The sequence below is a fragment of the Microtus oregoni genome, unplaced genomic scaffold (assembly GCF_018167655.1).
Source record: "Microtus oregoni isolate MIOR12 unplaced genomic scaffold, Mior012 000026F_ref0000081, whole genome shotgun sequence".
Classification (NCBI taxonomy): Eukaryota; Metazoa; Chordata; class Mammalia; order Rodentia; family Cricetidae; genus Microtus; species Microtus oregoni.
Window position 1 is genome coordinate 26,214,681 of NW_024543085.1, and position 14,184 is coordinate 26,228,864.

Genomic DNA, 14,184 nt, shown 5'->3' on the forward strand with positions numbered 1-14,184 from the left:
TGACAACAATCCCCAATGATTCTTTCATCTCTTTATCTATTCCTTTTAATATGGCTAGTCTTTCTATCCAACACAACAGTTGGTATGTTTCTGAAGATTGGGTCAGAAAAAATTATGCCCTTTTCTCTGTTGTTCTGTAGAATGCCCATGCTGTGAAGACACTCAAGCAACACTATGGAGAGGCAGACATGGCAAAGAACTGAGATATCTCGGCCAACAGAACACCAGCAAAATAATTTAGAAGTCAAATTTTCAGGCTCCAAGATGACTGCAACCCAAACAATTATCCTGACTGCAACTGCAAGAAAGACAGCAAACATCTAGTAGTTAGCTGAGTATAACAGAACACGACTATGATAATTTTGGATGAAAATTCAACAATAAGAGGCTGAAGCAGGAGAGTCATTTTGAGTTTCAGGCTAGAATTGGGATACACAGTGATACCCTGCTGAGATATCAAGCTCTTCCCACTGAAATGAACATAAATGGAATCAATCAACCAACCAATCACTCTCTCTCTTTCTCTATCTTTCCCCCTCCCTGTGCTGCAGACTGAACCTATGGTCTTGCACATGCTCTAACACTGGACCACATCCCAGGCCCAGGATGTATTCTTTTGTGTATGACATCTCAAATTTAACCATGGGGCTGCATTAAAAAGTAATTGTTCATTTCTATCATATAATATTTGTATGAACACACGGCAATTTATTTTTGAACTCCAGTGCTCATGGACACTTGGACTGTTACATCTTAAGATTAAACCTTCTTGTACATGTCTTTTTATACAGTGTATGCATTTCTGTTTGGTATTTATAAAGTGACTGAGGTGGTTTTGTTTTTGTTTTGTTTTGTTTTGCTATAGATTCATGGAATCCACAGGTCAGTCTAAAAGAGATGACACTATTATAATATTGAATATTTCAGTATAAAAACAAAATATATACTTTGATTTTTTTTCAAGTAGCACATTAAATAATATTTTATAATTTTCTGTGAAGAGACACATTTTTGGAAAATTTATTCCTACAGACTTTATTTCAATAAAAATATAAATCATGCTATCTTTTCAAAATTCTATCATATTTATTGGTTGCCTGAATAAGAAGCTGACTTTAGATACTATCCTTTATCTAGAAACCCTGGTAACTTCATGGTTTAATTACAAAAGATTATAGAGATTACTTTAAGGGGGGACGGCCAGAATACAGCAAGAGTCAGGGGTGTCTGTACGAGCCATACCCTCAATACTCTCTCTTCTTGAAAAGGCATCGGTACCCAGCCACGCGAGTTCCACCCTGATGCTTGTATCCAGTCCTGAGCACTTCTCAAAGACTCCATCTCTAGACATCACAGTTCAATGACGTTTCCAAGTTTTTATTTCTATTATTTTAATTATGTGTGTGTACATATATGTATGTATATGTACATATAATATATATGTATGTATACTGAGACAGTGTCTTACTCTGTAGGCCAGACTAACCTGAAACTCATTATGAAGCCCAGACTAGTGGCAATCCTCCTGCCTCGGCCTCTCCGGGAAGCATAGGCAGAGGGATCTCTTGAGTTCAAGGCCAGTCTGATCTACACAGTTCCAGGACAAGCAGAACTACATAGATAGAGCCTGTCTCAAACAAACAAACTAACTAACAAAAAGCAGTTCCAAAGTAACTGGGACACATGGTCAGGTAGTCTCAGCAACAGCCCCACTTTCTGGAATAAGTTTTCTGTCAGTTATTTTTCTTCTTATTTCTACAACAAAACCAAATGAAAAAGGGTTTACTCTGGCTCACACAATAGTGAAAGTGGCTCCAGCTGTGGCAGCAGGAGTATCAGCAGCTGGAAACATTCTTCCCAAGGTCAGGAAGCAGAGACAGATGAATGCTGATGCCAGCTCACACTCTCCTTTTTACCTTTTCTTCATTTGGGAACCCTAGGCCATATTCAGGCCAGGACACACCCAGAAGTGTGTCTCCTAGGTCATCTAAGTCCGGTCAAGCTGACAATGATGAAGAACATCACAGCAACTGTCATTCTTACTTTCATCTCCTTGACTCTAACGTGCTTTGCTCTCTTTAGTTCTGTCTTCTAGGCTTTCTTAACCGAGACTAGATGTGGTTCACTCTTATTCACTCTACCTGAACTCACCAGCTTCCCTGGATCTGCAGCTGACTTTCATCTCTTCAAATACTCACTTTGCCTATTCCCTGTTCTCTTTCTGAGTCACACTGCAGATACGTTAGACTATGATGTTTTTCCCTAGCCTTCAAGTATTCTATTCATTTCTCCCTTATTTTCTTCCTATATTTCAACTTAGGTAGTTTCCATTGAACTGTCCAAAATTCTCTAATCTCTTTCCCACTGTAATTAATTTTCAAATATATTTTTATTTCTGATGCTGTATTTTGATCAGAATTTTTTTCATGTCTGTAATGGTTTGTGAGATTTCTTACCCATTTACATGTCCACTAAACTAAATCTTTAAACATTTTTATATAGTTGCTTTACATTTTTTACAAGTTCAAGTATGAGAGAGAGAGAGAGAGAGAGAGAGAGAGAGAGAGAATAGGTCCATGTTCATGTGTGTAGCAGCCAAAAGACAACTTCAGGTACCATTTGCCAAGTGCCATCTGTTGACTTTTTTTGAGACATATCCCTTACTGTCCTGGAATACATGAATTAGGAAAGGCTTTGGTGATATAGCTGTCAGAGTCATTTCTGCTCCTATAAGTAATATCCTACCCATATTCTTGTAAATACCCTCAATAAAACACATTGGTTCACCATGCTGGACTTTGGTTGTAATCATACTTTGGTCTATTGTCAGTTCCCTTTCAGGTATCTATTCATATCTCCCCAGGAAAAAAAAGTTTAGTCATATTACATAATTGGCACCCAAACAGAGACATCAAAGAACAAACGAAGAGTTGGTGAGAAGTGGATACATGATCCAGGCTATGGGTAGAGAGGCATGTAACTGAAGCTGAGCAGACTGAGAGAGGATCATCCTCAGAGGAAATTCTGAGTTGTCCTTTCTTGTATGGTGTGTGTTACTGTACCTCTGTGCTATGACAGCAGAAGCATGGCTCTGTAGGGGAGTGAGACATGTAACTAAGGGTGAGCCATCAGGACTAGGAGTGTCTGTGGGGAGAATCCCAGACGTCAGACTTCATTTGTGTAGTAGCAGACATGAAATGTAAACATGAAGATGTAGATGCCCTGAAAACATTTTAAGGTTTAAAGGAAATTTTACAGTCTTAGAGATTAGTGGACAAGGGTCAAGACTGTCAGCAAGCAGCAGCTCAGGTTGCCTGGCCTCTGTTGGGTGAAATCAGAAATTCATTTGAAGCCAAGATGACAGCTAAACAGGAAATTGTTTGTGTAAAGCAGGAAGTCGTCTGTGTAAAGAAGCAACTGCAACAAGAAGGGATATCCAATTAGCATCCTCTGGGTTAGCGTCTGACTGGGCAAGTAAATTAGATAAAGCAGAAGACAAGATGGAGGTGCTGGCTTATTGCTTAAGGCTTGCGGGCCATAAGGAAAAGAGAGTACAAGTTAGATTCATGTGCCAACACTCTTTGTGGGATCCAAGAATCATGGAAAGATTCAGAAAGTGAAGAAGAGGAGAACATAGTAAAAGCAATAGAAGACAACTAAAGGGTTCAACTTTTAATAGGAAAAAAGAAAAAAAATCTGTCACCCAACATAAAGATGGGGACCTTTACAATAGTCTGGTATGAGAAACTAGGGTGATCAGGGAATATTCGGCAGTTGAACTTCTAGAATTTGGAAAGACTTTTAAGCAAACAATGAAAGAGCCTGTCATAGCATAGCTTGAGAGGCTGTGGGACACAGGAGCATATGGGATCTGTTTGACTGCTGTAGAGGCAGAAAAACTGAGTCATCTAACTAACTACCCATCCCCCTTTAAGGCAAAGGCTGCATAACCTGTACAGTATGAAGGAAGTCAGACTGGCTTACCAAAGTCATTAGGAACACTGGGCTATCCCCATCTGATGTCCCCATAAGTATCAAGGGCTAGAGAACCATAGAGAAGGGGCAGATGCTATTAAGGGAACTAGGAATTAGAGAAACTATGTTTGAACCCCAGTTCATTAGCCCAGATAGAACTGTGTTTACAAGAGAAGTTAAAGAAAAGGTTGATCCTACAGGGACCTTGAGGCTGGTTTGGAGCTTTAGTGGCTTTGCTGGGCCCTTTGGTGTGAGGCAGGATCTTTATGAAGTAGGAAAAGCTTACGCAGCTCTCAGTGACTTAGACCAGCATGTAAAGAGTGTCCATAAAGTAAGAGCACCCTAGGGATGAGAAAATGATAAAGCAAAAGAAGAGGTCTGTCTGGGTTACTCGAAGACAAATGTGGCAGGATTTGTGTCAAGCTACAGTTCCTAAGTAAGAATTGATAAAAATCAAATTCTGCGCTAAGGATCTTCTGGAAGGCTTTGAAGTCCAAGGAGCAGTCCACAGAAGAACAATAATACAGGTGAAGATAACCAAGCATGTCCAAGGGTGATAAAAACCTCAGTTACTAGGGTACATTTCCCTCCAGCAAAAGGTTACACTAGTTTAGATGGTTTGCCCATTTGGGAACCCCCTCCAACAGCCAGGTGTTGTGAATGGAGAGCCCAACAGCTGCAGCTACATCCACAGTGCCAACCCAGGTCCTCTCTGACCCAGAAAGCCAACAGGTACAGCAAGGGAGAGCAAGACCGCAGTCCCCTTTGGCTTTGGGTGTAGGTTTAAACAGACTAGGCCAGGCCCGCTGAGTTTATCAGGTGTAGAGAAATATAGGAAGGCTCAGTGGAAGACTTCCAGGAAATATAAGCAGCTCAAAGAAAAGGTCTGAAGGTTAAGAATAATTAAGTTAGCACCTCCTGTCCACACTTTGTATCCAGCTCTGATCTGTGGAGGAAGCAACTGATATAAATGGATAGAATTTTTCCATGCTGTATTAGAAGTTGCTTAAGTTCTCTTTTAGTATCTTCTTATTTGCAAACTTTTGGGGTCAGCTGACACTTTCTCAGAACAGATGACCAAGCACTTTGATGGTGCTTCCCTAAGGTTATCTGTGTAATCCCACTACTTGTTATGGGATGGTAGTTTAGCATGTTGCCTTGTCCTGCCCACCCTCTGGAAAAGGTTTTGTTTTAAAGATGACACAATGCTGATCTCTGAGTGTTTTGCAGACTTGGAAAGTCACTGGAGAGACAATTAGGTGCAAGGGTACTTCCACCTACCTTACAACCCTACGAAGGCTGGGTTAACTGATGGGGAAACAAAGCCAAAAGGAATCCTACATGGGTGAAAATGGACATTCCCAGAGTCCATAAAGTTACTGAATGAAAACCCTATGCCAGGGGTAGATTACTTTCTTGTGAATTGTTAGCTAGGGAAGCCCCTGAGGCTCCACAAATCATGAAGGCTATTGCTACTGCTGTTGGCTGTATCCTGGCACTAGACAGTAAGATCCTATTGATGAAGACAATTCATGTATATACTATGACTACAGGAATGGAAAAATAAAGCTGAGACTGAACAGGAAGCTTACACCTTGCTGGCTGGCTTTCATAGTGCCAGAAGGGGCCAGGGAGGCTGCTGGTGAAGAACTGTCACCAACATTCCTGCTTGGCTATAGACCCTCGGTGTTGAAACAGCAATATGTCAGGCAGGATGCGCCTGTTTGTGTAATAGTGGCTCGGCTATTGTGAATAAGACCAACTGATTTAAGTCCTTCTCCACAAAAGGGACTTTCATGTCAGATACTATAAGCCAGGACAAAAATCTGTAAATAGGGAGGTCATGGTTACCAATAAGGAAGCAAGTCCTATGGTTTTTCTAGATAGATGTGATGTGCCTATCAAACTGCCTTCTAAACTTAATGTGTGTTTTATAGATAGATCACTGTTGTTAAGCCTCAACCCATAACCACTGGTGAAGCTCCTGAGAAGAAGTGGCTATTCCTGTGGCATATTACTGTGGTGGTCTATTTCTTAGTCACAGTGAAGTTCTATAGTCACCCTCTCCAAGGCTCAGAGATCATTACAGAAGGGAGAGTGGAAAGAATGTCTATCTGGCCCAGTCAAAGGAAGAGGTGGAATATCATGTTAACAGTCTCTTCCAATATTGAAACATTCCATCCTGCAGGGAAGCTCCATAAGTAGGAAGGTAAATAACTCAAACTTCCTGAAACTGACCAGATTCACTAGACCCACTCTCTGCCAGATTAAGTAATGGGAACAGAGCTGCAAAGATTGTCTGAGTAGACAATCTGAGCTACAAAGAAGACTTTCAGAGGAGAAAAGCTACAAAGAAGTATCTGACATCAATCACCTGCCTGGAAGAGGCTTAAACCAGAGTCTCGTAGAAAGGACACTGTCCAAACTTGAGCTGCCTGCTGGTTATGCAGTGTGCTCCAGGTTCCCATCTTTTATGAGCTGTTAGTCATCCTGTGGTGGGCCCTGATGATGCAGCTTTGAGTCATTTCTGCGCCTGTAGGTAACCTTCCATCATCATCCTGTAAAACTCATTCATTCATGAAACTGAACTTTAGTGGTATCTGTACGTTGGTTTGTCCTCAGTCCCCATCTGGGGTGACTAGATGTGTATATTATGTCTCACCAGGAAAAGTTTTGTCGCACAACAGAGGAGTAGGATGGTAAGCATCAGAAATACCTGATTCCCTTGACATATCTGTAGACAGACGTTTGCACAGCCAAATGTTTAAGGGATCACTACTATGTAACACTATCAACTTGGGATTTCAGTTGTTACAAAAGGTTTGTATATAAACTACATTAGATATGGTCAAGAATAATACTTTGTTCTTTAGTAATTTGTCCACTTTACTGTCAATGTACTTGACTTAAAACACTGCAATAATTCTGACAGATAAATTCAAAGTTAAGGATGTTAAGAGATGTCAAGCTGTTTAAGTCACAAGTGCCAGTTACTACCAGGATCAAATTCACATCTAAAAGCATAACTAGTCCATCTATAAGGTATAAATATGCCTTTCAAGTTAAAAGAATGGGAAACTGCCAGATTACTATACCGGATTCCAAAAGTTCTAAGAGCTGTAAAGTCAGTCTCAACTATCAAAAAGCACTCTCATGAAAAAGTGTATCTACCATAATTAGCAAAGGTGCCCTAAGGTGAAACTGCTACTGAAGTTACTGTTAACTAGCAGTGGTCATCAGTGAATTTGTTTCTAATACTTTTTCTTCATTAAAGTCACACTGTTCTTGCCTCTTTGCTTTGACTATTAAACTCAAGCATTGCTTATAAAAGTATAGTACAGACTGGCATAAAATAATACTTAAAACAAGAAAATAGCAAGTCTTTTCTGTTATGAGAAGCCAGTAGCTAACCTTGGGCTCAGCTGTTTTGGTTTTAATCAAATTCAGCACACTACAGTCACAGCTGACACGGAAGACAGATTATTATGCTTCCCTAGTCTAGAGATCTTAGTGTTAAGAGATCAAATGAGAAAGCTATTTTAAAATTAAGCCATAATTGGCCAGGTAGTAATGCATGCCTGTAATCCCAGCACTTGGAGGCTGAGGCAAGAGAGACTAACCTGGAGAGATACTGTCTATAAGTTAAAAAGAAAAACCACAACCATTTAGGATGAGGAGCCTTCTTTGTTTCAAGATTGCTGTACCTTGAAAGATCCCTTCCTCTTCCTGTTCTCCCCCACAGCCTCTAGGACGGCTACAATATTACTGCTAAGTCCACCTCTAAAGCACACTTACATAGTAACCCTGGGCAGATTTAGTATATCAACATTCTCTCTTATAAAAATACAAGATATACAAGAGCATTGTTAATATCCCTCCTAGATATCATATTCAATCATCTGTACAACTTATGATGAATAGTATTTTTGTCCACCATTAATTTGTGGGTATATTATTAATAATTATTATATATATGCAAACATTAAAGTAAAAAAAATTTCTTTTTAATCTGTAAAGTCAGTGCTTTCCTAAAAATATTCATAAAAGAAATCAATTCCTTTATGATAAGGTGCATTAACGTGTAAACTGAAGCCAGCTCAGCTTAGTGTACTTACCCATCCTCACTTTCTTTCAGTAAGCGACTAGCAATTCGAATCAGCAGACAGTATGCAAACTGTGATTTCAGACCACATTTGGTGAATTTATTTAACATCTTGGAGACAGCGAGGCGATCATTCTTCCTAAGGTGATAAAGCACTCCCAATGCGTGGTACTAAGAACAAAAAAAAGTGCACCATGAGCTTAGGACGATGATAAGATACCTACAGGAAAGACAACTGCATGGAACTAGACAAAAATAATTTTCAAAAAAAAAAGATGTGCAAGTCAAATGGACAAAATACAGTATCTTTTTATATGAAATTAAACACAGGGAACACTAAAAATGAGTCTAATTTACTTCAGAAGTTTTAAATTCAGAGTAGACAAGTAAGAAAGGGATTTCAGACAATCTGAAGCTAGATCTAGTGGTTTCAACACTGGCTTACATCCTCAGATCCAAGGTTCTGCCAGAGTAACAGATTTACTTACTTATAAACAGGGTTTGTTGGCTTTCTCAGGTTGGACTCAAACTCATGAACTCAAGTGATCCTCCCTGCTGAGTGCTGGGACTATAAGTACATTCCACTGTACCTGATTCAAGGCCCCTTCAAGTGGCTTTAAATCTGTTACCACCTTAATAAAAGATTAATCTCCTAAAGTAGGTTAGGAGAGTGTCATCATCCTGATGCTTTGTATAAAAGTACAATGATCAGAATTAGACCAATAAATAGATGTCTTTGAACAGAAAAATGACTGTTTTCCAGATTATTAAATATGCTAATATAAGAAGCTGTAAATATTAATACTTAGTCAAACATATACAGAGACTTCACACAAAACCATCAGTTAAAAATTTGATCATATTCCTTTAGGTAAGAATAGCCTACTAAATATCTTAAGATCTTTTTAATAAAATGTTTTAATGTTTTACACAGTAAAATTGACTATTTTTACAATACATATCATCAACACCTAAGAAACAGAGTTTCCTTTTACACAAATTATTTTCAAGTGAAAGACTGGAAAGCATTGTGAATCCCTTTGCAATAAGCATGTCTATGTACTACTGAAAGGACAGTCTTCCCTGAACACTCCTACAGGAGATCGTCTATTTTCTACCAAACACTTGAAAACCAATGGAAATAATCAAAATTTGTAAGATACCTAGTAGATAAAATAACTAATAAGTGGATTAATATGTCAAAAATTGCCTTTAATATTGGATAATCAGTACTTTGTCCTAAAACATAAGATGACAAGACTCAAAGATAGTACCTGCACCATAATATTGTCACTCGATGCAGCTTCTTGGGCTTCATTTATCCATCGTTTCACCACATCATAGCTTATCTTCATCATGTGCTAATTAGGAAAAAAGGGAGAATATATAATGCATGATCATTAGACATCAGAAATGTGAGTTAAATTTCTTGCAAAATTACTATAAGACATTTCCCAAACACTGAAAATATTGTTTCTTTTTAAAGTCTACAATGTCTCTATTCCTAGGACAACTATAAACTGTAATTTTTTTCTCAATATCTCTTTGCAAAGTAATAAACACCCATTCCTTTGTGAGCTGAAAGAGGCAAGCTAAAGAAAGCAACAAAAGGGGGAAAATATAGAATGTACTTAAATAATATTAATATAAGCTTTACTTCCAGAAAATTCCCCTGGAAGAGACAGACTATGATATACTCCTTGATCTAAAGCCTGATCCATTACATCCTAGAATCAGGCAGTCTTGTAATTTCAGTGTTCTAATGATTTGAATGCATGTGTGGGTAGGCATGTTTGTTCCTGAGGGTGAGATATTGTGGGTGGTGTGCACATGTATACAGAGGCTAGAGGTCAAACTTATTTTTTGAAGCAAGACCTCTCACTAGAACTTGGGACCTGACAATTGTCTAGACTGGCTAGCTGGTGAGATCCAGAAATGTGCCTCTTCCCACCCCCAGCCCCCAGAGCTGGAATTACAAGCATATGCCCCATGCATGTCTTTTTATGTGAGTTCTGAAACTCTGACTCAAGTCCTCATGCTCACTGGCAAGCATTTAATCAACCAAGCAGTCTTCCTAGTTCCACATTTCCTGATTTTAACCAAATGCAATGTGTAAGGTTGTAATGAATAATTTTGTTTTGATGAAAGGAGAAAGAAAAGCTATTACTGAAGCAAAAGGTTCTTGAAAGGAAATTCAGAAGTGGTAAGGGAGACTTTAAAGGACATAGATACAGGAAACCAAGGAGAGCTAAGGACAAAGAGGAAAAAGGCAAACATATGGGGCACAAAGGAAGAACATAAAAACCAAAGCTGTTTCTTTCCTGTTCACTGCTCTTATCTTACGCACCACCTTCAGTAGGTGCACAATTTTCAGGTTCCCCACAGCTTACAAACATGGAAAGTTCAAGTTTTTATTGCCCATTAAAACTGATCAGTATTCTTCTAAATAAAACACAGCTGGATAAAGTAACAGGATGCACACAAATTTTTGACTGTTTCTCTTGTGAGAGAACAATAGTGAAATTTGTTTTAACTAGAAACAAGACCATGTATAAGAAACAGCTGCTGCCTCGTCACTTACTAAGGAAGATACAAGTGCTGAACTGGATACACTGGAGACTTTATCCACAATGGCCTGCTTCATGTATCTTTCAATAGCTTGCAACATTGTTCCCTAATAACATTCAAAAAGAAAAAGTTGTTAAAAATCATTCATTTAAAATAACTACCCATAAAAAATGTATGAAAACTGGCCATATATGTGTTCTGTGTAAATATTCATTTTGTAATAAAAGATTATATATAGTAATAATATCCTAGAGAACAGAACTCAAAACTAGTACAAGCTACACATGAGCACACACGCCCGTACGCACTCACACACACACACATACAGAAAGAGACAAAATGTGTATGCATGTGTGTGTGTGTTCAAGGCCAACCTGAGCAAATTAGTTAGACTCTGTCTCCCCCTAAAAAGAAAGAAAGAAAAGAAAAAGAAATTCCTATATGGGAGTGGAGGGTCCTTCTGAAATCCTGAAGATGGTTAGATATTTCTGTACAAAAAGTACATTTTCTACATCTTGAACAATTCTACACATCGAATGCAATTTCTGATTATTTTAAGGCATAAGAAATTAAATGTATAATACACTATTATAGCAAGCCCTCAGCATGGAATCTTTTGGAAGTAAGGTTCTTTTAAACATGGAAAAAGGCTTTTGTCCTGGAAGGGTAGTGGCAGATACAAATGAGTAGATATACTAAGACCAGCATTGAGATTAAAAGTAATTTTATTGCGAACAATAATATTTCCAAGTCTTATACTAAGAATACTAAAAAGAAAGCAACAAAATAGTAAGCAAAAATAAATCAAGCTGTTTATATTATTTCTTCTAGTATTTAGATTTATAAGATTTCCAATTTGATCTGGATCAAATTATAAAACATGAAGCAGGTATGGTGATCCACACCTTTAATCTTAGCACTCAGGAGGCTGAGGCAGAAAGATTATGAATTCAAGGTCAGTCTGAGGTATGTACTGAGTTAATGATCTTATCTCAAAAAAATTATAAACCTTGAAAAGATTGCAATTCAGAGACACACCCAAGCATAAATCTGCAGCGATTATTCAATCTGCATGACAATCCTGACCCTTTTAAATTTTCCTACTCCGAGTTCCTAGAAGAGACAGCTATATAATCTTACCTTTCCACATAGAACAGAATAGATAAGAGTAAACAAATGACCCGGGCAAGGTAGACATAATCTACCAGCTTTCTGGTGACTAGTCACATATCTACCCTCAAGTATCTGCATCACTGGTAAGTGATGGATTACCACTGTGGCTAAGGGAAACCGCACTGATGATTTCCTGACAGATGCTCTAGTCCCTCTTTTGTTAAAGGTTTACCTCAAATCCTAAGAGATCTGAGTCTACAATAAAGCTTCTGTAAAAAGGTAGTATGGAATGAGGTTTTTGTTTCCTATGTATGATGTACCGAAGTATAATAGTTCATGACAGCAAACAGAAAAGAAGAGACTGCAATACATAAAAGGAAAAACAAGCTGATGGAGAAAAATACTGGAGTTAATAACCTCTCTGGTGGTCACCTTTCTTCACACTGAAGATCCACCAAGTCAGACTTGGGGTCTAGATCTGCATGCTACCTAAAGATAGTCTCCTTTAGCAACCTACTAAAACAAAGAGAACTTACATCTGTGATTCTGCAGAGAGCCCTGATGGCTGGGCCTCGGTACACATCTTCCTTTCCAGTCATGTCCTTGGTCAGACTAAAAGACAAATTAATTAGCATGAGTTTAATCAAAATGTTCTCTCCCTAGAGTCCACTTCTAACCAATTCCTAATTGTCTTCATAGTGACTTTACTACCACCACTAGTTCAACAAATACTGCCCTGGAAGACACCTTCCAATAGGGTGAAAAAGAAAAAAACAAACAACAAATGAAAAAAAAAAGGGGAATTTAAAATACAGATAATAAACAATAATAATGATGAGAATGGCAATATTATAGAAAGCCCTACGCTAAAATTTCCCCAAATCCTAAAACGCCATCAGACTAGAGAAACTGTCTATATGAAATTAACATATGATACGCTCATTCATTCCCTCTTTCCGCCTTCTTACCCACAGGTTCCCAAACTGACAATCACCAATGACTTCAGCTCTTTCTGCCAAGCGTTAGAAGTAGGCAGATGCTGTGTGCTGAGCTATGTGGTTTCACATAGTTCTTTAGAAGGCTAGCCTTTCATCCTCCTACTCATGCCCTCTACTCATCTATACTACTCCTAAACTGGGAATCAAACTCCCCCTTTCTCAACTCCTCTTCATGTCATCTAAAATAGCCACAACTGACTCATTCTGTTAGGACAGTGGGAGCAAAAAGTATGAAAAACTCAGAGTCCACTCACTGTTTACTCCTTAAATTATAAAAGCAATTAATTTAACAAAACTGGTTCTAAGTATTAAAAAAGATCAGTGAAAAACAAATGTTAACACTTGTCTCTCCTCACCCACCAAGTCTTCAATGCCACTTAACTGAGAATAACTTCTTAGTAAGTTATTAGCACTAACCATAACACCAAGATTTTTTAAAATGCTTACCCCTGAATGCTAACCTTTCCTTTTTTACTTAATAATAAAACAAGATCCTTCCTAGATCCTCGCTATTTTCTTTTCAAAACAATATTCTTTTGCTTCTTACCAAGTGACTGTATTAGTTAATATTCTAAAAGAATGGTAATATTGGGTATTTTATCCTATTTAATGCTTCCCATTAAATTAACTGCAATGCTGCTATTTAGGGGATCAGACTCAGAACCCTGAACTCACTTTACCACTGAGCTGTATCCCTAGTTTTAAGTTTATGATATACTTTAATTGTCAATGCATTCTTTACCTTTTTCTGTTTCTCAATGTTTTCTTTAAAAGAAAAAAAAAGAACAGGCATTGAATTTTGACAATATTCTTTGGATATATAATTATTTAGTTTTTGCTTTTAAATACTAATGCAAGACAGCACATGAAGGGAATTCCATGTGTTAAGGAATTGGTAAGGGGTGGCCTGAGTTCAATCCCTGAGACCCACATTATATAAGAAGACAATTTACTTCAGAAAGTTGTTCTCTGATCTCCATAAGTGTGCTATTGCATGTGGATGCCCACACATCTACATACACACATACTTTAAAAATTGATGATACTTCCTTATTTGATAAATTTTATTTAAAAACATAAGATGCTTCAAGTAGAAATATGGAATAATGTCCTGCAGATATGAAATATTATAATTTATTATAATCTCATTGTGTAGCCCAGGTTAGATTCAAATTCACAATCTTCCTTTCTCAGCCTCCCAATGCTGGGCCTGGAGGTTTATACTATATGTGGATTCAATATTATTTGTATGATTTATTTTTTTCAAGACAGGACTTCTCTGTGTAGCCCTGGCTGTCCTGGAACTTATTCTGTAAACCACGCTGGTCTTGAACTCACAGAGATCCACCTGCTTTTGCCTCCCAAGTGCTGGGAATAATGGCAGGCACCACCATCTGGCTATAAAAGCTTCAAGTAAAACTGGGGTGC

The 14,184-nt window shown here is 38.1% G+C and overlaps 1 protein-coding gene across 1 annotated transcript in view; it reads right to left on the reverse strand.

Moving 5' to 3' along the window:
- The window catches only part of Copg2 (COPI coat complex subunit gamma 2), a 124,701-nt gene that overhangs the window by 77,780 nt on the left and 32,737 nt on the right, over positions 1-14,184 (reverse strand). The window contains exons 6-9 of the mRNA XM_041675596.1: positions 12,295-12,370; positions 10,659-10,751; positions 9,352-9,438; positions 8,091-8,248 (exon numbers count right to left, since the gene is read on the reverse strand). Of these exons, the coding sequence (XP_041531530.1) occupies positions 8,091-8,248; positions 9,352-9,438; positions 10,659-10,751; positions 12,295-12,370 (414 nt within the window). The remainder of the gene's footprint in view (positions 1-8,090; positions 8,249-9,351; positions 9,439-10,658; positions 10,752-12,294; positions 12,371-14,184) is intronic.